General features: G+C 37.6%; 1 protein-coding gene across 5 annotated transcripts in view; it reads right to left on the bottom strand.

Annotated features, from left to right (window-relative positions):
- Nucleotides 1-1006: 1006 nt before the first annotated feature.
- The window catches only part of LOC127641151 (AP-3 complex subunit delta-1-like), a 39461-nt gene continuing 16467 nt past the window's right edge, over nt 1007-24000 (bottom strand). The window contains exons 15-35 of one of the 5 annotated variants that reach the window (XM_052123946.1): nt 23266-23497; nt 22142-22287; nt 21817-21958; nt 21606-21677; nt 20898-20970; nt 20584-20780; nt 20045-20118; nt 18588-18611; nt 15839-15998; nt 14497-14634; nt 13814-13867; nt 12904-13005; nt 11639-11797; nt 9835-9882; nt 9625-9645; nt 8772-8961; nt 8589-8677; nt 8418-8503; nt 6961-7082; nt 6789-6868; nt 1007-3906 (exon numbers count right to left, since the gene is read on the bottom strand). In XM_052123946.1, coding sequence (XP_051979906.1) covers nt 3811-3906; nt 6789-6868; nt 6961-7082; nt 8418-8503; nt 8589-8677; nt 8772-8961; nt 9625-9645; nt 9835-9882; nt 11639-11797; nt 12904-13005; nt 13814-13867; nt 14497-14634; nt 15839-15998; nt 18588-18611; nt 20045-20118; nt 20584-20780; nt 20898-20970; nt 21606-21677; nt 21817-21958; nt 22142-22287; nt 23266-23497 — 2305 coding nt within the window. In that variant the 3' untranslated portion in view covers nt 1007-3810. The remainder of the gene's footprint in view (nt 3907-6788; nt 6869-6960; nt 7083-8417; nt 8504-8588; nt 8678-8771; nt 8962-9624; nt 9646-9834; nt 9883-11638; nt 11798-12903; nt 13006-13813; nt 13868-14496; nt 14635-15838; nt 15999-18587; nt 18612-20044; nt 20119-20583; nt 20781-20897; nt 20971-21605; nt 21678-21816; nt 21959-22141; nt 22288-23265; nt 23498-24000) is intronic. The other 4 variants (XM_052123947.1, XM_052123951.1, XM_052123948.1 and 1 more) reach the window with 4 other exon arrangements.

The following is a 24000-nucleotide window of genomic DNA, read 5'->3' as shown; positions in this document are numbered from 1 at the left end:
GCAGAAAAACAAACTTTTATGTGAAAAGTGTTTTAGTTTGTGAATTAAAAGGAAATTAATTAGTAATGTGACCATGATCAAATCTGTAATCGGATTATAATTTTAGATAAATGAACTGGTAGTGAATTACTTTTGAGTAACTTCAGAAAACCAACACTGATTATTACTGGAATGTCAGTTACAAAAAGCTAAATGTTTCAACATATACCATGGTATTCTTTGAGGTACCTTGGAATAAAATGTAAATACCATGTTAAATAAATATGGTAATTATTCAGTACCATACTACAGTATATATCAAAGTGCCAGGGTGTTACCATCTAAGAGTCATCTAATACGGGTTGATGTAAAATAAAAATAATTAGGTTTAAATGTTAATGGTTAAACAGTCAGATGGCCAAAATATTAAATACATTTTTGCTTTTCAATGTGCATGTTTAACATGATGAACATGTGGAATGTAAAAAAATAAATGGATACATCAAGTATTTTAACATTAAAAATATGCACAACATTAAAACAAAAAAAAGAAACTTCTAACTGCCATATCATCATATGCAAATGATTACATAAACAGAAAACATCTGTAGTTGTTAAACCGACTACCAACCCTGGAGTTGTGAGTTTGAATCCAGGATGTGCTGGGTGACTCCAGCCAGGTCTCCTAAGCAACCAAATTTGCCCGGTTGCTAGGGAAGGTAGAGTCACATGGGGTAACCTCCTCTTGGTCCCGATTAGTGGTTCTCGCTCTCAATGGGGTGTGTGGTAAGTTGTGCATGGATCGTGGAGAGTAGCATGAGCCTCCACATACTGTGAGTCTCCGCGGTGTCATGCACAACGAGCCATGTGATAAGATGCGCGGATTGACGGTCTCAGAAGCGGAGGCAACTGAGACTTGTCTTCCGTCACCCGTATTGAGGTGACTAACTGCGCCACCGCGAGGACCTAGTAAGCAGTGGGAATTAGGCATTCCAAATTAGGGAGAAAAGGCAAACGTGAACACAAATTCAGATGTACGTTATTTGTATGTATGAATTTATTGGTACACACACACAAAACTACAGTATCCTCCCCGACCTTTTTGGGTGGACCTCTCAAGAATTTCAATAGCAAATGATGTCTCTTTTTTTTTTTGCTCATTTATTCATCTTAAAACATTATATTACATCATACAGTTGGAAAATACATATGAAGGAGTACCTTCAAACGAAGAGCAATGAGAGTATACTTAATGAGAAGCCAAATCCAGCAATATCTGCACTACAACTTGCCAGAGGGAAAAACTTTGTTAGATTAGCTGGGCCACTCACGTGAATCATATTGAACGGCCAATTATAGATAACTATATGGACCCCGTACTGTAAAGCTCAGCTTCTTTGACACCAAAGACCACCTAACCCCCCTCAATTGATATCCGTAAATAATAATTTAATGCAAATGCAGTTTTTTTAAAAACATTCCAAGACATTGTTTTGAAGTACTCATAACAAATAAAAATACATTATACCATCAAATGGTGTAATATGGTGAAGCCAACTTATGAATATAATTGCAACAAAGGAATGATAGGGGAATTTTCTATGCATGTGTTCATGTATTATTCAAAGAAAACAAATTATGCGAAAAATGTACATTCCTACCCATGCAAGTTATAAATGTAAATGTGACTTTCAACAATAAGATTTAATAATTACAGTCGTTTTCAGTCTTCAACCTTGTCAATCACTATAGCAATGTTCTTCCAGAAACATCTTTTAAACCCGATATTCAAGTCACTTCTTGATGATGAACTCATTCGTACTTTGGTGAAAAACACTTGCAAAGGTACCCACAGGATAAAGTTAGGTTTCATGAGCAGGTAAACTCTACTTTGGTTGCATCTTTACAACTGAGCGCTACAGCGTGCTGGATCAGACAGTCAAACACAGGAGTTACTTACAGGATGTGTCTTAATTAGTCAGTACAAGTTCAGTTCAGTAGTGTGGAAAAAAAGGCATTTAACAGCATAAAAAAAATAAAAAAAAGTGATTCATTGTATTCGGCAAATATACAAGACAAAATGTTTAAAATCTGAAGAACACAAGCGTGGGTTTGGATGATGTCTAAGCCATGGAGGAAGTGCACAGTTTGCAGACTTTGTAGGCTCCCTTTAACAGTGCAATATTCTTAAGACAGGTTTAAGAAATACAATTAAAAGGGATACCAGAAAGGGATCACTTTTTATAATACTGTCCAGAAACATCAGATACTGTCAGTATGGTCAATGGTATGTTAAAGAAATAATTTGGGGATTTAACATTCTATTGATTACTCCAGAAAATAATTTGAACACATACCTCAGTAAACCCAGCTGAAAAAACTAAACAGAAAAAGGTGGTTTGCTGGTCTTGGCTGGTTTAACTAGTCTCACAGCAAACAAGTGCCCAAAATCTCTTTAATACCAGCAAAACAGACCAGCCTAACAACTTTAAGCTGGTTTAAGCTGTGTTTTAACATGGAAAATGTGTGAAAACCACTTGCCCCATAGATTTCTATTGTAAGTGCATAACCATTAACGTCAGTTTAAGATTGTTAGGCTGCTCCATACAGACCAGTCTAATAACTTCAAGCTGGTTTAAGCAGTTTTCAGCATTGAAAACAATGTTTATACTGAAATAAAGCTACAACGGCAGTTGCCCCATAGACTTCCATATCAAGTGCATAACCATCAACAAATTTTTCGTCTGTTTTCACAAACTGTGGTATGAGTTGAGGATATTTACTGCAGTTACCAAAAGAATGCTGTCCATTTGAGAAACTGGACCCATGGAGAAACAAATGTACAAGAATTTCAAGATCAGATTTGACAGCCATGGACTAATTCATTTTTGTTAATTATTCTACCTTTCATTTACTGCCATTAACCCAAGCAAAGTCTGTTAGTGTGCTGTTATATTAATTATACACTACCATAGTTACCAATGTAGTTTTAACTCACAATACAAACCAATATTGTGACTGGTTTACTCTTACTCTTATGTCAGCATTAGGACATAAATAGTAGTGGGCCACATGATCACATACACATGGGATCACAAGTGTTTTCATTAAATGCAACACGGTGTGCCCCCAATGATTTGCACATTTGGAACTGCATTTGTGATGCTGGTTGTAGATTTAGTGCTCAGGGGATGTTAGTGATTGAGGATTGGAAATGGGTGGGGTTTCAGGTGCGATATGGAGTACCCAGAGTTTGGTTGAAACCAGTCTTGCAAGGGCTAGCCTTCAAAAGCAGCACCACACATAAGCTACAAAACTGGTAAGGAGCTAACATGCTGATGTTTAATGCAGAGAAAGGCGCTGATGCATTTCAGGACAAAATAACGCAAACACCACAATGCAAAACATTAAAAAAAAACAACAACTCATCGACAACAAAAAATCCAGTTATTAAGATGAATGTCACGGACCATTAAGACAAATGGAAGAGTGGAAATTTGAGTGTCAGTGAAAACGAAAATCATGAGAATGAAGTTACCAATTGCAAGAAGAAGCCGAGGTTGAAGGCTGAAATATGAGATCAGATGAGAGGAATCCACATTGGAAGTATAACATAGACAAGGAGGAAACAAAAATCAATGACACAAAAGGCAAGAGAGGGGTTATGTGGTATTAAAAGACGAAAAACAGAATAAGAGATCCAATAAATATAAAGGTAGAGTTGCAGAGGAACAGAGGCAAGTCTCAGATCGTGTGATATGATTCTGAGCACATGTTTCCGTCGCAGAGGCTGCGCTGGGGTTTAGGGGTTTCAGGGTCTCTCAGACATACTCAGCATTTTGAGAAGGTCTGCTTGATCTCATCCAGCACGTTTCCCAGCAGCGATGGCTCGTCACACTTGGCGTCAATGGAGACGGTCTGATCGGCCTGGAAAAAACATGGAGAATGGGTTGGCATAAAAGGAGGTGTAGTAGATGGTTTTAAGGTTGGGAACCAAGAATTTGTTCTTCAGGGTTCCCACCCTTTTTGACCAATCCATTTCCATGACTTTTCCAGTCATTAGTGATTCAGGCTGACTCGCTCATTAACCATTTAGACTGATTTGTGAACCATTTCGACCAATTAACTGAAAAGAACCTACTCAAAAGAATAATTGGTTCTTGAACATCTGCATTCTTCTGGTAATGTGGATGAAATATCATTAAAATACTCTTGACAGCTCAAAGGCAAGAATCAACATTTTACACAAGTTGTGGGATTGCAGTCTGAACTGAATGCTCAATAAATATCCAACATATCTCCAATTGCAGTGGCCAGCAAGGACGAATGATGAATGGTTTTAATATAGCCGTTCACTTAACGCTATATTTCAGTGCAATTAATTACATTAAAAAAATAACATGTTAAAAAAATGAATGCAATTAATCATGCCCTCGGATCATAAGGAATATTCCTAACATTGAAGCAATACAAGCTTGAAGTACCACCTGTTTTCAGCAGGGGGCTGTAAGAGAAACTCCAGCAGTATAGGCAAACCGCACTCAGGCTTGCTTGACAGTAACAACTGTATAAGATGCGGACATATGCATTATTCCATTCAAGCAGCTGGATGGAGTGCAGTTCCGAATGCAGGATCTCGAATTGTGTTCTTCTAAGTTTCAAACTATGTTTAACTTGAAACAGCGACTTGAAGGCATTTATGACGTGACGCAACCAGAGTGAGACGCCCCCAAAAGTGTTTGTCTGACCAGTGTACATTGACACGTCCATAGAAAAGCCCTAATAATAAATCTATCTCTGATGAATTCAATTGCAAAATGGATTGCTGTGAACTGTGGGCCAATGATTGGCTTATGTTCAATAAAATGGAAATAAAAACTTTTTGTATCGTCTTATCAATGCTTTACTCGCCTGCCACAAGAATGTAATGTATTTTAATTATCTGAATTACTATGCAGATTAGATGCTTATTCATTACACGCAACACATGTCCTGGGCATAATAAAGAAGGGAGCGGATCACCATAGGAGGTGGTCTGAGTACGGTTTGTTTGTGGGTCCTTTTATGGTTCGCGAAGGCAAAGAGGTACCAGCCCACTTTGCATTTCATTATGACCCAAGTACCTCTGGCCTTGCTATACATAACTATTACATATTCGCCTGCTCGACATTATTATATCAAACCACGATTATTGTGAACTTTAAATTCTAATCACATTTTACTGTTCAAATAAAGGAATTTTAAGTGAATATAGAAGTACCATTGTATTAAATTGTAATGGCAAATGTTTTGGGTTCATTCATTCACGAAGTGTTAATGACACGTTGAAGGAGACGCCCACTTAACTTCATTCCTGTGGAGAAAAACGTTTTTCTCCACAGGAAGATATACTGTATATTACTTTTGCCTAATAGAACTTCATAAATTCGAGTTATATAAAAAAGGAGAGACATGTTTGAAGTATTTGGAAATATTTGAACATTTCATTCCATCCCTGTGCAATATTTACATTTTTTTAAAGCCTTATTGGAAATCATATTTTCCTATTTTATTATAATTCTAAGTTAATTATTAATAAATTACTACTTGTGATGTATGTGAATTAAGCACACACATACATCTTAAGAAGCATAACAACTTATCATCATGATCACAATATATATGACAATTTATTGTTAGCCAAATGTCATAATCGTGACTGCCATGGGGTCGGAGTTCTTAAGGAGTTGTGATGTGAACAACAAAGGGTCTGAGATCACATAAATGCAAAGAGGGCTAAAAGAAACTGGATCCTCTTTTAAGTCCACTTACATAGTGAACACAAAAAGCACTGATGTCATTTGCAGCTGGTTCCCTTTTTGGTCCACTTTAACTGAACTGGGTTTGGTTCATTTAAAACAGACTATACTGTATGTGAAACCACCCTTAAATTGATCTTGCCAATAAAGTTGATATGAATGGAATCTGCCCATTTTATCCTATTATTGAAAGGTCTACTGTAAAATGGCAGAAGATTTTGCCAACTTTGAATTACAGAATGTCCACTGATTTTATAGCATGTATACATATACTTGTGTCTAATTAAATAACTGCTAAAAATTAATAATAACAACATGTACATATTTATTTAGTTTGATTCAAATAAATGACTAAAAAAACAATTTTTTGCAAGTTCTTTGAGAAAGTCTAAAGTAAATATATTTTTTTATGTTTGTTGTAATGTATCATGTACCATAATTTATTTGCAATTATTACAGAAAATTGTGAGATTAATTAGTTAAACTTTAATCGATTCCCAGCCCTAATTTAAATATAACCATTTATAATATCATTATATATTAAATTATCTTTGAGGACTTACCTCAGCAAAAATTTATAGATGTGATTCATTTGATTAATCAGCAGATCATGGTATTTATTTGACTAAAAATCATAATATTTTGACAGCCCTAGTTTTTAACAATTCAGTCAAAAGTTTCAAAAAGTTTTCAATTGGTTAAATCAGACTAACGACTCGCTCAATAACCGAATTGGTCAGATCAGCTCTTGTGTAACTACTTGTTGTTCATAAAAAGATGTGTAGTTACAAATACACATTCAGAACACAGTTTTGTCATAATATATGATCATAAAATATGACATATTTGGTCGAGTTAGTATATACTTAGGACAAAATGATTCAGGGGGCTCTTAAAGTACTAGAATAATCGTCAATGGAATCAAATTCAGAAACGGAATAGTTACAATTCCTTACAACTCCCATCCCTAATCATCTTCCAAAGATTCAATGGAGGTTGAGCAGCACTTACGATTTTGACCAGCAAACAGACGTGGTGACCTTGGATCGACCTGCTGTACATGGATGCGCAGGAGTCAATCCTCTCCACAACTGCGAAACAGGAAGCAAAGAGAGAAACATTTAAGGGTTTTCACCTTTAAATTGGTTACAAACACCTATATTTGCTGTTCTGAATAGTGTACCAGAGAAGTGATGGTGGAAGCAGATCCTGGCCAGCAGGTGATGGAAGGGCATGTTGATCCCCTCTAGCCGTAGAGAGCTCCCCTTCAGGTCGCCTGACTCCAGCAGCTTAGCGTATGCATCACTGACAACACAAATCATGTAGACTTCAGACTCAGGCTAAATCAACATTAATCCGGATACATTTAAAACACAATTTTCATTTTTGAAACGCTCTCCGTCCACACTGCCATTTTCAAGTGTTTTCCAAAAGTCGCTCTTCCACACTGAAACATATGAAAACACTTAAATCCCCTTAATGAACATGCAAAAAATCCACTCCATGTGCGATCTGAAACACTGAAATTGTCCTCGTGTTTTTCGCTGAAAAGCAATTCCGTGGAATTTCCTGTCGCCTTTGAAGGAATACAATTCTAGCTGCCTTGCTAACAATTAGGTTATGTCAGACACCGGATTGATTCCATCAGCACCGCAAGACTTCATGACAATGGTGGCGCCCTCTCATCGTCTCTAGTGAAGAGCGCGACAGAACAACAGTGATGTGGACAACAGCTCTGATCTTTCTGCGCCGTAATCTTGAATATTGTTCTCTAGCAACAAACATGCATCATTTCTGCCCTGTCCCACTCCGTGCGCGTTGCCTCTTTTCCCTGCATGTGTGTAGACATGAAGCGCTACACGAGTTAACGTGGTTTCAAAGCACCTTTTAGACCATAACGTTTGTCCCTTCTAAATGTATCTTTATTAATCAGCCTGTTACGAGCCTTTAATAATAAACAAATTAAACAAACAAATCGATTTCTGTTCTAATTTTGTGAAAAAATTTATTAGATGCCTGGAATGGATAAAATTACTAGTTTGTAGGCTAGTCTCTCACTTTAATGAAAATATACAAATGTTTTTTTACATTTAAAAAAAAATTATAATTCAAAATTTTCTCTCGGGACACCCCTGAACCGACATTCGGCATCATTCCACAGCCACAAGGGCTTCTATGCCCCATACTTGGGTATCTGAATCTAAAGAAATATAAAAAAAATATTTCATTTTAATGTAAAAATATTCCAACAAATACTGGACTGCTGTCACAATGCTTCAGAACAAACAGATGATCTTTTAACATTCATTTTCAATTGATAAACGGCAAAATTGGTAAAAGATCCCGCAGACCCCACTGCTTTGGCCATCTCTGGACCCTCTATGCAGTTTTGTAGAGACTATTTTGACTGTTTAGAATGTATTTTTTTTTCTTTTTTTCCATCAACTTTGAAATAAAAAAAAAGGAAAGTGCAATGTATAAATGTATATCGTGATAAACATCGATATCGAATAATATGAAAAAGATTATCGTGATAACAATTTTGGCCATATCGCCCAGCCCTAATTGGGGGCGTTGAAGGATGCTACACATGTGTTCTTTTTAGGAGTGATCGGATTTAGATATGTTTGCACTCCTCACCTGTAGCAGGGAGTGGTGATCAGGTATGACGTGCATGTAAAGTGCAGTTTGAAGTCCAGTTTCTCGTGAGTGGAGGAGTCTTCCGACTACACCAAGAAAAAGAAATATGAAAGTCGTCAATACTGCCACTCACTCGGATCAATCATACATTGGAAATTAAAATGTTCTCACCTTAACAATAAAGGTGAGGGTTCCCTTTAGTTTCTGAGGCATGACGACACTCTGCACTGAGAAAACAAACCTGGCCTCATTTGACACCCCTAAAAAAAGATAAAAGGATCATCTTCACATGTCTGAAATCGAATCACCCTTCAAAAATCCAGCCAAAGGCTCTTTGATTGCACTGGTTCGAACCTGGTGGCAGTTGGAAAGGGACGGTGAGGCCATCATGCGGTCCGGCTCCCTCCGGCCGCTGCAGTTTGGAGTTGAGGGAATCTAGCACATTGAACTCCATTGACTTGAGGAAGCTGTCACTCTTGTTCTCAAAGATGACCAACACTATGACCTTGCTCTCGTCCTGATGGTTGCCTTGGATATCGTACTCCTGCATAAGGGATCAGGGAAGACTTAGCAGTAGAAAACAAAAAAAAGAGACACTAAAACACTCAGATCACATCAACACACACAACACTCTGATCCCAGATGTTAGAAAAGGCCAGAAGAGATAAGACCAAAAACAGTTCTGAAAAAGCATTATTAACTAAACTTGAGACAGTTAAGACACATTAAACAAGGCAATCGATGGCAAAAGGCCTGTAATATCAGCATCCCACACAAGGGCTAGGACAAGACCACATAACCCTTAATTACACCCAATTTAACAACAAATGTTTAAAAGTCAGAGTTCAAGGGCTAACAGCACTCAGCTAACAGAGTTTAGTCAGAGTAGACAGCATATTAAATAAGACATGATCAACAACAAAAAGGACTGTGACAGACAGAGATACAATCTTTTCAATATGTCATACTCTTGAGTAGGTCATAAGGGCACATTTAACTATGACAACCCATGAGTTTTATGTCCACTAAATTGGTGGAAAGACCATGGTTTGTTAACTAAAAATCGAGGTAATCAATAGTATGACATATTGAACAGACCTCTAAGCCTTGCTTTCATTTGTATTAAATTAAACATGGCATTAATTCTGACTAAAGTCAATATCGCCGCAAGTTAGTAGCAACATTAGAAGTCTGTTGCTATTGTTACCTGATCAGCATCTTCCATCATCTTAAAACATACATGTAGAGACACATGGAACAATACGTCATTTAGAGACGAAGGAGCAATCAGCTCGCTTTAGCAAACACAACAACCAACAACAGTGTCTCAACATCAAAAGATCTCAATTACAGACAGAGGCTCGTGCTGGTGGAGGAAACAAACCACGGATTGACTCCTGTCTAAAATCACACTCACCATCTTGATGTAGGAGTTCTCGGCCAGCAGAGAGTAGTTGGACATGGGCTGAAATGAGGTGAAGGTTAGATTAGTCGAGAGTCGCTAAAGTAAAAGCTAGTAACAAATATTTTCGCTCCAGTATGGCAGGAATTTACAATGTAAACATTTGTTATTTACCGGGAAAGTGTTTCTTTTCTTCAGTTAGGCTAGAAAGTAGAGGTCGACCGATAGTGGATTTTGACGATACAGATAACAAAGGTGGTGGAAAGGATAATAACTGACTAATCGGTAAATTGCTTAATTTATATATGGAACGTTTAAAAAATGTTCTTAGTCTTTCCTTGCTATGACAGTCACAGACATTGTCGCTAGTCACTACAAGAGTCCAAAATGAATTATATCCCAGATGCAGTCTATTGTTCAACCAAAATCTCAATAACCAGAAAAAAAAATGTATTTGGCAAATAATTATGCTTTTTAAACCAGATTAAGGGTTTTGTATTAATATATATATATTAATATATAATATAATATAAGTATATTTCACCAGAAATAAGGCTTATTATTATTATTCACTAAATATGAATTTGGAGACATGATGTATAGGCTAACAAGGCACATTTCCATGTAGTCTTACTTTTCTTTGCATGCCTTCATTTAAATTTAGAACACTATATTATCTAATCAAAATAAAAAATATGCATTGAAGTGAGGAAAAAAAATATGGATTAATATTGCCATTTGTCAATGATGATTTAGACGCCTACAAGGTGTCAGCGACTATTTTATTTTAACTCTACAAGCTGTTGTTTTAATGTAGAATTAAACTGTATAATCCTTCAGTGCCGAACAGAGGAACATGGAGGAATTAAAAAAATAAAAATTATTCATCAACTATATGTATTGAATTTCGCAGATAACCGATAGTTCCAAAAAGCAACTATCGGCACAGATTAATTGGTAAAACCGATATATTTGGTTTACCTCTACTAGAAAGTCTGCGCAAGTACACAAACCTAGACAAGAATGCTTCACCAATGCATTGCTAGGGCCCTATCTCGCATTACTTTGGTGGTAAAAACCTAAATACTCAAGTACTCCCCTTCAAATGTCTATGCCTTTAAATTGGATGAGTTATTAAGGGTCGTCACACTACACTTCGCGCTCCATTCACGTCCATTCAAATGCATCTGAACGCACGAAACACAGTAAACGCAAGGTCATGCGAAGAAATTTCATACCGCGCTTTGTACCAAAGTTCAAGCTTGGTGAACTCTGAACTGTGAATTTGTACGATAAGAGGGCAAATGACCAATAGGAGATTGAAACGTCACAATTACACAAACGTTAAAAATGCAATATTTATTGTTGCAGTAAAGTGAGTAGACAATATATTTGAAAATGTTTAATGTAATATTATTTGTTATTTGTGATGAATTATTTACTTACACCAGAAGGCATGCTCAATCCCTAGTGTGACCGGCCCTTTATTCAGGTAGCTATAAATATGCCGACAGTTAACTACAAATTTAACAACCCTACTCGACAAGATTCTCTTCAAACGGTTGCTTCACCAAGAGAGAAGTTGAAAGAGAAAACTGACCACAGAAGAAGAACAATTCCTGATATATCCTTTGTGGCAGCTCTAAGACTGCAAGACGTACTTATGTTGCATTATAAAATGCGTTCTGACAATTCAGAACACAACAACACTTGAAATTGAGCTTGAGGATCTAGAAGCGTTTGCGTACTTGCACAGAGTAGGTTTTGGGTCATAGTTTGACACAGCATTGCTACTTTAGATATTATTATAGATACTGACTGGAAGAGGCTCTTCCTCCTCCACAGTGCCGTTCTGCACAGAATCCTCTCCTCCTCCATCACTGTGATGATGATGGTGGTGGTGGTGTCTCTTCTTTTTCTTTTCCTTCTCCTTTTCCTTTTCTTTCTTCTGCTTCTTCTTCTTGTGTTTGGACGATTTCTAAACAGGAAATAAATAAATGAATCCAACAGAAGCAATTAAATAAAATGCAATTAACATATGAGATGTAATGACCGCAGCAAAGACCCACGCTACTCAACTACTCCTCTGGTTTAACAAGTACAAAACTGTGCCATACTGGATATTAAAACGCTTTAAAGAATACTTCACCCAAAAATGAAAAAGCGTTTATATACTTTCTCACCAGGTGTGACATCAATTACATCAAACATTATTGATTCTCAATTGTTGACTTATCGCCATTGACGTCCAGTGTTGGGTGTTCTCTGATTACACATGAGTTACTGAAATGTAATAAATGTTTTGGTCAAAAAGTAGTGTAACATAAAACATTTTTTAAATCAGATTACAATGACTGACTTTCATTTAAATTAATTACTTTTTACTTGGGATACACATTTCTAAAATAATATATAGAATGCATGTAAAACATGAAATATGTTCATCCGTTTGCATTTCTATGAGTGAGAAACGAATGGTGCCAAGTGTATGATTGAGTGCGAGAAGGAACAAGGAGGAAATAGACATTTTTAATCTGTTGAGTGGGACATCACACAATTTTTGGATAGCAACTTAAAAGTAATGTAATGAGTAATGTGATTACTTTTTTAATGAAGTGATTAGTAAAGTAATCTGATTACACATTTAGAAAAGTAATTTGAAATGGATTACTTGATCTCTCTCCCTCACTCTCTCTCTATATATATGGTTTTATTTTTTTTATTTACCCAACACTGTTGACGTCAAACCTATATTTGCAATATTTTAAAATATGCAAATTAAATTTGAGGGCCACAGTGATAGGCAAAGATTTTCAGATTTGAATAACTTGAATTCCATCTGTTCCTCACACAATATGGCTTAAGATGTGCAAATATATTGCTAAACAGTGGACTACAGTCACATGGACTTTATTTTTTGTCATATTGGAGCTTGATATCCCTGTCCCCTTTCACTTTCATTGTATGAAAAAGAGCAGCTAGGACATTCTTCAAAATAAAAAAAGTCAAACAGGTTTGGAAAAACCCCAGGGTGAAAAGATAATAGAATTTTTCAATTTTTAAGAATGACAAACAAAGACTCACAGTGTCCTCTGGTTCTGTCTCTTTAGGCTCCTCTGGCTCAGAATCTGGTGCAGCTGCAGAGCTCGCATCTACAGTAGTGGCTGAAGGGGGCGCCGTTATCTCCTGTAAACAACCCATTTATTACTACAAACAAGCTAGAAAATGTACCTGCTTTTAAACGCCTTCAACAGAGATTAAAGAATGATTATCTACTATGAAGCATGCAATATGATTAAGATACAAAACACTACTCTGATCAAGTTGAGTTGATGTTGTTGGATCATCACATTGGGAAGAAATTAGTGGTTAATCTGCAGTGAGAAAGTGAATTCGCATTTCTGTGCTATTATCCAAAGACATTTGAAAGTTTACATGTATTAAACCCCAGCTTTAAGGAGGCAAGTCTGCAGCTAAACCTAAAGAGGACAAGTTTGGTAACACTTACTGTAAATACTACAGTAACTGAACTGTAAAATTTGGGGAGGGAGAAATAGGAGTAAATTATGACAGAATGTTCATTTTTGGCAAACTATTCCTTCCAAGTACATTCTGTGTTAGATGACCTACATTTATTTTAAAGAGCAGCAAGAACTGCTTTGTACATGTTAGCTGTTCGACGGAAACCACGGGAACTGTCAAGCAGGAGTCGTGGCTATTGACGATGGTAAAATACACCAGTGGCTCAAAAGACATGATCACACAGAAGACATTTGTCATTCCCACATCAGTCATAACTACACATTGCTACCTCTGCATTTGCCCACATGCATTGCCACCTTAAACAAGAAAAAGCACACAGACAAAAATATGTGAGACCTTTGAAAATCAGTGAAAAGACATGTGAGAGACAAAGAGACCGGCACGTGAAGAACAGAGAGACCTCGGAGGAAAAGACGAACGGGGGGTAGTGAGAAAGCATGATGGTCCGGACCTGGATGGTGGGGGGAACAGGAGCACTAGAGAGCCAGAAATCCAGATCAGAGGCCTGGAACAGAAAAGGCAGGATGGGGAAAATGAGTCTGCTCCTCAATGGCCCAAGCATAACCCCATATATACCCTTTCTGACAAACTCAAAAAGCAAAATAAGCTGATATTCCATCACAATGTCTGTTATTGCCACTTTAATATTAACATTTTTAATATTGATCTGAATTTTGTGCATGTTCTGGACAGACAAATGTATTTAATATGAATTTGTTCATAATTAGCAATAAGGAAAAACTATGGAAGTAAAATAACTAAAATGTATTGGTAAATACTGTAAAAAGGAAAAAAGAACGTCAATAATAAGAATTACAAAAATAATTAGGAGTAACAACAAAAATTATTATTAATGAATGAATTATCAAATAAAGGACAATTAACTAATGATCATTGCAGTGTGCAGGTATGTGGCTACTAATGAGAAAATAAAATGTATGAATCAAGCTTATTTAAGACAATTTTCACTAAATTTCATTTTCAACATAGCAATGGAATATTTCAGAGCAGTATAAATAAAGCCAATGAGCCACCTAATGTTAGTGTTGGGGGGAATAAGACTTCAATAACACAGTACTTTATAATTAGTTTTAACAACCAACAGCAACAAAAATGTGAATTCCACGATCATACCTCAGCAGATATGGATGTGGGAGGGGCTGCCACCTCTTTGGTCTCCTCTGATTGGACAGCCTCTTCTAGCTGGGATTCCAGAGGCTCCTCCTCTACTTCCTTGTGTTTCTTCTTTTTCTTCTTTTCCTCTTTGCTCCTCTATATAATAATAAAAAGAAAATTATGTTGTGGTGATGCTGAAGAGATCATTTAGGAATTTGACACATTTGTCTGAACCAGCCTATTATTATACAGGGCCCATGTATAATGCTTGAAGTTCAGGCAATCCAAAGACTAGTCAATATGGGAAGAAAAAACATCCCTAGAAGAGTATGGTAAAAAGTTTCGAAATTTGGCACACTGATTTGGGAGGGTCTCAATATTTCTGGTGCCAATTTTAGAGTTAAGGTGCGTACACACTGCCAGCGACATCGCGCGCGACAGCGACTCAATACCATTCATTTTCAATGCGAGCACAGTGATTTCCGGCGACACGAGCTGTCGCGACCGTTGGCGCTAGATGTGGGCGTGTCCAGCGACGCGACAAAGTTGAGAAAAGTTCAACTTTGGAGCGACTAACGGAAGCGACAGCCAATAGGAGAGACGACGGGAGAGCTCACGTGATCCTTCTCTCTCTCTCTCTCTCTCTCTCTCTCAGTAACGGAAAGATGGATGAAAGGCTAATTCTTGCTGTTAGAAATTTTCCAGTGCTCTATGATATGTCTCTTCCCACGTACAAGGACATTTTAAAGAAAAATACTGCGTGGAAAGGTGTATCTGAGATCGCGGGGATTTTATGGACCCAGACAGACCGGCATTTGCATTTTCGCCGCAGATAAACAGCCACTCTGGCAAACAGCACGCCTTGTTTCTCATTCATCTTTGATATAAAGCATTTTATGCACTGATTCCATTTATATTTAGTCTTTTCCCTCCAAAATGTTTGTTGGATGGAATGACATCCGTGAATGTCATTTATAAACGTTACTAGGCAACCAGTAGTGGGAACACCCACTAGCGACTTCACCGCCAGCCACTGGCGACCTGCAGCGATAAAGTCGCTGGCAGTGTGTACGCAGCTTTAGTCACTTGAACCTTCAAGTGTCACCATAAGTTCAAAATCTGTTAATTTTAGCTAATAACTTTAAAATGTATGGTCTGTTTATTTGCCAATTCCTCTGGATAATTCAAGTTCAATGCACTGAGTTTGCAATTCTGACTTTTGTTGAAAGCGTACTTGCAAAAGTTTCTGTTTATTTTTCACCTTTTACTTGCATGATGAGTGGACACAACCAAAGTGACTTGAAAGAAAACACCACCCTCTATTGACAGACTTTATCCCCCCACAAACCTCTATCCTCACCTTTCTATCCTTCTCCTTGTCCTTCTTCTTCTCTTTCTTCACCTTACTGCTCTTCTTGATCTCCAGTGGGATGTTCTTGCAGTCTAGGCCATCTGCGGGGCTCTTCAGCACCTCTGGACGGTGAGTCCTCACAGGAAGCTTCTCGCTCTCTGCAAGCGGCCTGGAAAGAGTACGAGAAAGCAAGTGAGATTAGATGGAGACAGGTGGAGAGAGAGAGTGAGAGAGACAACCAGGAGACATTCACGTGGGAGCTAGGCAAGACCTTAGGCTTACTTAAAGGGATATTTAACCCAAACATTTAAATTCTCTCATCAGTTACTCACCATCATACCATCCCAGATGTATGACTTATTTTTCTTCTGCTGAACACAAATGAAGATTTTTAGAAGAATATCTCAACTCTGTAGGTCCTCACAGTGTAAGTCAATGGTGACTTAAATTTTAAGCTTCAAAATGCACATTAAAGCAGAATAAACGTAATCCATAAGACTCCAGTGGTTAAATCTTTATCTTCTGAAGTGATATGATAAGTGTGGGTGAGAAACAGATCAATATTTAAAAGGGTCATGAATTGTTTTTTAATTTTATTTCATAATGTTCCTTGAGGTTAGCTTATGTTATAAAAGTTTTTATGCACAAAAAACGGTCAGAAATTTGTAAAACATTATCATTTTCCATCCTAATTCTGACCCTCTGTCAAAAACGCTTGTTTTAGGCTGCTTCTCCTTTACAACTTTAAAGTAAACACCCATTGTTCTGATTAGCTGACGTCATTGCATCAGAAAAATAGTATACACACCATGTATATTAGCTACTACACTGTAATATATTTAATTTCATTCTGCTTTCTTCACACATAATACAATTATTCAACTCAAACAAATATTCTTTACATTTACGCATTTGGCAGACGCTTTTATCCAAAGCGACTTACAGTGCAATTATTACAGGGACAATCCCCCCGGAGCAACCTGGAGTTAAGTGCCTTGCTCAAGGACACAATGGTGGTGGCCGTGGGGATCGAACCAACGACCTTCTGATTTACAGCCCTGTGCTTTAGCCACTACGCCACCACCATCCACCTTTGTCTGTTTATGTATAGATTTGATAAGCAGCAGTGATTTTAAGCCCAAACAATAAATTGATCACTGTCTTAATCATTCTTTCTCCTAGCAAGTATCGTTGCAATAGGCTGTATTTTATGTTAGCATCGAAGGCAACATTCGTCACAGTGCTGTAACTGTAAACACACACAGTATTAACAAGGCACGGCAGCCCTTCTGTACAATAGAGCAGAAAGGAGGTAAACTACCTTACTATTTATCAAGCACTGAAAATTTGCTTGGTACAGAAAATCTGGAATAATGTAAAAAAAAATTACGGTCACCCCTTTGCAGCATGAACATATTTAGAACATTGAATCTTTGTGACACCTGCGCTAAAAACAATCTAGACGCAACACAACAAATGAAACCTTGCACAGGTGCCTCAACATGCATTTCTGAGACTTTAAGTTCTTTTTAACTTGCCACGGTGTCTTAAAATGTGATGATGCACATTGTGTGCCATGAACACGCAAATTAGCAATGTGTTGTGATGTAATAAACACACACATTGCAAAGCTAGAATTTTGAAACTTGCAGTATGATTTTGTAGTGAATCATATATGTCTAAATATCAAGGAAAATTTGATTCTCCATTTCATGACCTCTTTAAGTCTGTTTTTACCATAGATTCTCCTCCCTGCCTGGTGGCAATATGTACCAAGGAATGTAAATTACCCAAAACAAAAGAATGTGAAAGTGGAGATTGATATATTTCTCTCCCACACCTATCATATCGCTTCTGAAGACATGGATTTAACCACTGGAGTCGTACGGATTACTTTTATTCTACATTTATGTTCTTTTTGGACCTTGAAAGATTTGGTCACCATTCCCTTGCATTGTGTGGACCTTCAGAGCTGAGATATTATTCTAAAACTCTGTGTTCTGCAGAAGAAAGTAAGTCATACACATCTGGGATGGCATGAGAGTGAGAAAATGATGAGAATTTCCATTTTTGGGTGAACTATTCCTTTAACATTCAGTGGACAAAACCAAGTCCAAAAGGCCCGTTCGCAAGAAGTCGCATTTGTATTTGCAATTGAACCAAAAAACAAAATTATTCACACTGTGTTCTGGTGCAAAGTTGTCATTTTTTGCATTGTTTTGCATCAAAGTACGATGTTTGGACTGTGAAGGAGATCACATATTTGCAAAATATAAATGTACTTTTTTTTTTTCTTTTCAGACCAGATGTGAAGAGGCCTTAGAGCAAGAAAAAGGTCAAACTTACAGACTGCTCCTATACAGTAAAGATAAAAACAAGGGACACAAAAACGGAATATGCGCTCAGGTATTTAAGGCAGTGGTTCTCAATCCAGGTCCTGGAGGACCCCAGCACTACACATTTTGGATGACTACTATATTTAACCATGTTAGAGGGAATTTCAGGATCGAGATTGAGAACAAAAAGCACCAGTTTGAAGCCAGGCAAGGCTGTTAAATGCTAATATAATAGCAATATGAGCGAAGACACAATTGGCAGATGAGCCGATCCGTCATGCATTATGGCTTCTTAACGAATGTTAGCCTACAACCTTTCTACATTGACCAATTGCAAGTGCTGGGTGAAAGGGAGTAACAGGAGCTGGTAATTGGGCAGATGATCGGGTCCGTTGGGCCATGTGACCACAGGAAGTACTCACCTTGAGCTAGCACCAGAGAGTAGACTTTCAGGAGAGCAGAGATGCATGCATGCATGAGAGAGAGAGAGAGATGAAAAAAGAGAGAAGCAGAGAGCAGAGTGCATGTAAGTGGAGGAGGAAGTTCCTCGAGTAGGAGATGGAGTCCAGACAGACTCTAGAGATGCAAAAGATACATGGCCACTAATAGCATTCTTGTTTTGCTCAATGGGTTCAATAGGATTCCACTGAAATTGTTGTGTGGATGGGATTTTGGTCTAATCATTCAGCATCTGTTAAAGGCGGTTTAAGAAATGACAGCAGCAAAAAGCATGAAATTGAAAAGAAGAACTGAAGGGAAAATGGCAATGGAATGATTGCTTCAGTTCAGGATGCTAAAAATCAAGAGGGAGTTCATATTTTCAAGACTATTTAGAGATTGGCATTTATAATCCCACCGGTTACAATTGTGACCGAAATTTAGTTTGAAATTTGAAGGGTCTAAAAAGATTTGTTGATTTATTTTACACAAAAATTAAAGTGCATAATGAGTGATGCAAATAGTCACATGTCCAGAGCCATAAATTACACCGTGTCTGTGTCAAAGCTCCATAAAGTTAGAGTGCAAAACCTATAATACATATATGAATACCAACTTTAGTACATTTCATTCTTAAAGGTTCTATTATTGACTTATTGATTCCATGCAGCAAATCAAATAAACACAACAGAAAATGCTAAATCAAACCACATAAAATCACAACCCCTCAGCTCAGTCCCAGACTCTGAATACATTTTTGCCGTCAAGTGAGATGGCAGCGAAAGGAGTCTGATCAATCGCCACTGACTACATGATATTGATGAAACGCCTAATGTTATCGAAAGAGCTGAGGCCCCGTATAAACACCACCTGATCTATATGTATAAGAGATGTCATAACTTAATCGGTTAGCCAAACTGTTAGACAATATTTGTATATATATCTAGCTGGATCAGGAAAATAAAATGGTAACTCTTACGCTTGCTTGGATCTTTGTCTTTTTAAGAATCAGACTGATCAGGGCTTGCGTCGTGGTTGGCGGAAGCTTTCTATTCTTTAATGATTCTGTATAAACTTCTAACAAAAGTGGAGCGGCAAATCCATCTGGCCCCTGAGACTTGCCTGTAAATTCTGGATTAAATGGGTTGAATCCAATTCGACTTGGATCATTTCACTTGCATGCAGTTTTCATACCTTGTCAAAGTCTTTGCCAACAGATCTAATACAGTAAGAGTTTCTGTAAAATGTATCTAAAGCAGCATTTTAGGGCATTTCGGCTGAAATGTAAGTGTACTGCACTATAATTGATGAAGTCATTACTACGGACCAATATGATTTGGATGCATTTATAGATGTTTATGATGAACAGAAAATGGCCTGGTAGATGATACAGACACACTTCATGTATATAAATTGAAGAAAGTAAAGACGTGGTACATACTTGTCCAGATCGATGTCCAGAGCTTTGTGAGGGTCGTTAGGATCTTTGTCGTCATCGTCACTGGGTAAGGCATTCTGTGAAAAGAAACACCAACACTGCATAAAAATGAGTGCTGTCAGTCGATTCAAATATTTAATCACGATGAATCGCATGATTTCTTTAAAAGTTAATCTTAGATTCAGAAAAATGAAATTTGACTATATGCTTTCTGTCAAAATGCATTTAGTTCCTTCTTAGAAAAGGAAACAATACGTAACAATAATTTGTATTTTGTTTTGCTTTTTAAAACGTCTTGTTTTTCTTTTAGCGCTGGCACTGTCCATTTAATGACACTTCATTAAAATGGTCTGGAACGCGTTGCCGGGGAAATGCTGATGCTTCACTCCATAAAATATCAGAATCTAAATGTAAAAATTGGTAACTTGAGCGTTTAAGAATTAAGAAATTACGTGTTAAACATTTTAAATTAATCACATGCCTTAGCACGTTAATTTTGACAGCTCTCGACAGCTAATGACAGTGTCTTTACTGTAACCCACCTCAGGCATTTCCTCTGTGACTATGTCCACCTGCTGAACGGGTGCGATGTCTTCCTCACTCTCAGGACCTGAATATGGCTTCCTCTCATTCCCTCGCTTCTCTCTCTTTTTCTTCTTCTCTTTCTTCTTCCTCTCAGCCTTCACCTTCTGACGGCGCTCCTCCTCCTGCTTTAGGTACTGGTCTGACATGGGCATCCCTGTGAAAGTTGGAGCAAATGAAGATAAATGATTATATTTAGTCCATGCAGTTGAAGCTAATGTGGTTACACATAAGGGATTCATTTGTGGTTCAAAAGGCAAGTAGATTTGCTCACCTGGGACTTTGAGAGGCACGCTGAGGTCGATCTGCACCACTGGAATGTGTTCAACACCTGCCGCATCATACACCTGCAATTATTAGGACATATATTATAATAATATATGTACGTTCCTTCCTTTTTTCATTATGTTGGTAATATTAGTTCCGCTTTCACTTGTTTCCGCGGGGAGTGTAATAAGGGCGACACGCTCTCTCGTGAAGTAATCAAATGACTGGAGACTCGAAGAAGAGACGTTTCTGGACTCTGCAGGTGTTACTTTTAATGATGTTTGCTCAGCAAGCATTTAATAAAGATGTTTGAATTATTCCCCATCTTGTATTCCGCGTTATTATGATATCTGTGCCTTGCGGAGACAGAGATGCTGAGACGCAGGACGCGCCAGTTGAGTGTAAATAAAGCGTTTAGAGCACGTAAGCAAACGGAACTGAACTCTGAGCACAGAAAACACCAACAATACTCTAACTTAATATAGACTGCAGCGCAAATAAACTTAAGCAGAATATTTATTTATTTAATTAAAACCACAGCCCTTCCAGTTTAATAATTGTACAAGGTCATATCGCGGTTTCGATTTTATTTCGATTAATTGTGCAGCCCTAGTTCAAACCAAGAAACATACCGCCAAACAAAGATCTTTGGCATTTATAAATACATTCTGGTCTATAGATTATTTAATCTTAGAAATCATGTTGGACTCCATACCTTCTGAGATGACGGGGAGGCTTTAATGTAGAATGGGTTGTTGGCCTGTTCTTGCTTCCTGGCTTCCCTTCTCTGTTTGAAATACAAATTAAGAACAACAGCATTTAAAACTAGATCTAGAACACATTATCTGGTGGACATTTTGACTTCTACATCTGTATCAATATTAATAAGGATGTGAGTGAGTTAGAGTGTTTATGAGTGCACCCACCCTGGCCAGCTCCTTCTCGTCCACCTCAGTGTGTTTCGATCTAGAATGCTTGGGTTCATCTTTAGCAAACACAGCTTTGGGTTTCTCATCCTCAGACTCGCTCTCTGAAGGAGGCTCGTTGATCCAGGCATCTAAATCCAGACTGAGTGACAAAAAACATGTTGAATTATAATTATAGCATTTTGAATGGAATTATGTCATGAATAAATATTTTATTTCATTTTTTTATCAAACCTACTTAAGTAGAGGGTGAGTAGAGAATAAACGGATTACTTTTTTTTGGTGATCCAACCCTTTAAGATACTGTATATTGAAAAAACCTCACCCTTCTGGTATAGGCACTTTCTTCTGGGCCTTGGGGGCCACGGGGTTGAGCTCTCCAGCAAAGAGAGCAGTCACTTCCTCTGCCACCTCAACATTCTTTTGCTGCAGCTTCTGGATGTACTTCACCAGCTGCAGGATGCAGGATGCCTGCGGAGGAATGTTACAGTTAGTGCTGCAGTTTACATATCAGTGTCTGTGCAAAATGACACACACCATGATATCATTATGACATAATGCTGCAAAGCATCACAAAAAAATTATGACTGTGTGTGGCTCCGTTTCAAAACATAGTGAGTTGCCTCGCATTCTAATTCTGCACCCCAACCAATCACGAATATGATACGGTTTCTCAAAAAACAAAAAAGTAATATTGATTTCAACCAGACACAGTATAGAATGAGGGGCGTCACTGGTATTCTTATTAATGGGAGCATAGAGAAGAATATGACAGCTCTAGGAATGGAAGTCCTGACTTAGTTAAAATGTTCACTAAGATTTCATTTTTCATAGAGAACATGCATGCACATTAGCAGGACCAGTCTGAAAAAAGCATTTTTTGAGCTAAACAAGCTAAATTTAAGATACGACTGCGGTCAGATTTTACTGCGAGATACAGCATGTCATTTGTTCAAAATCAACTGTTCAGGAAGTTCTTTCCCCAATGTATTCCCTGTACTTGTACCCATAAAAAATAGCTGCCTGGGAGGGATACGACCATGGGCATCCAAGTGACCTGACTTGCCTTAAAGGGACTTTGGTAAGACATTAGCATGTTGATAAGCTAACAGCTTGAAAGTAAAATTGCAAATATTATATTTGTGCGCATACAAATATTTGTAAGCGCAATGTATTTGTACTCTTTTTGTTTCAAGCTGTTAGCTTAGCAACATCCTAACATCTTTCCAATAATTGTTTGTGCTAAAAGCTTGAGACTCTAAAAAGTACAAAATATACACAGCACATAAATATTGTGTTAAAAAGTGCATTTTAAATAAGATTGAAGTAATGTTTATCAACACTTTTCAGTTCTTTTATACTGATAAATCAACATTTCCCTTTTGGAAGAAAATTTTAACTTTAATGATAAGGTCTAGGTTTTAGAACTCGTTTGTGTCCTCTACTCACCCTCTCCTGCACTTCCAGGTTAGCGCTCTGGACGAACAGTGGCAGTCTGTCTATGAGAAGTTGGCTCGTCTCCTGCATGGCCTGGCTGTCCGTCTCCCCTTTGTGTTTCTGCAGCACGGTGGCAAACAACTTTGCGGCATTCTGGACGTACACTGCTTGAATATGACCAGGCAGTGTAGCCACTTTGGGTCTCAACATGGCCTCCAATGTCTGCATGGGATCTTCCAAATGCCTGCAAGGAATATGTACTTTAGCAAGCGGTTCAATTACTTTGTTCAAATAGGCTGCAAATATAATATTTTTTGGCATATTTGACTGAAGTCTGTATTGTTTTGTATAGTTTGAACAGCAAACATACATGAAATCTGATGCTTTCAAACAAGATCCAAACCAAATCCATATGTAGTTAAAAATGAATATGTAGTTTTGATGTTCAGGACACAATGCCATAAGATTAGGCAATATTTGAGGTTTGTCCAAATACACTCCTTTTCTTTCAGCTTTACACATATAGTGAATGTGACATTCACTATGTAGTGAACACAAATTACTCAAATTTGTGTGACATTTTTTGTCCATCGCTCTGGAGAGATGGTATGCAAAATTTCCAGTTTTCCATACTTTCCAAAGTTCTTGCAGAAGAAATCTCTTTGGATCATGTGGAAGTTTATGTCATTTTTAAAACAACCACCTCTGTGTATGTCTTATTTTGACTACACTGTCTGAACAAACAGA

Source organism: Xyrauchen texanus, chromosome 50 (genome assembly GCF_025860055.1).
Source record: "Xyrauchen texanus isolate HMW12.3.18 chromosome 50, RBS_HiC_50CHRs, whole genome shotgun sequence".
In the NCBI taxonomy this organism is placed as follows: domain Eukaryota; kingdom Metazoa; phylum Chordata; class Actinopteri; order Cypriniformes; family Catostomidae; genus Xyrauchen; species Xyrauchen texanus.
Note: the sequence above shows the minus strand (reverse complement) of the source record. Positions and strands in the feature narration are given on the sequence as shown.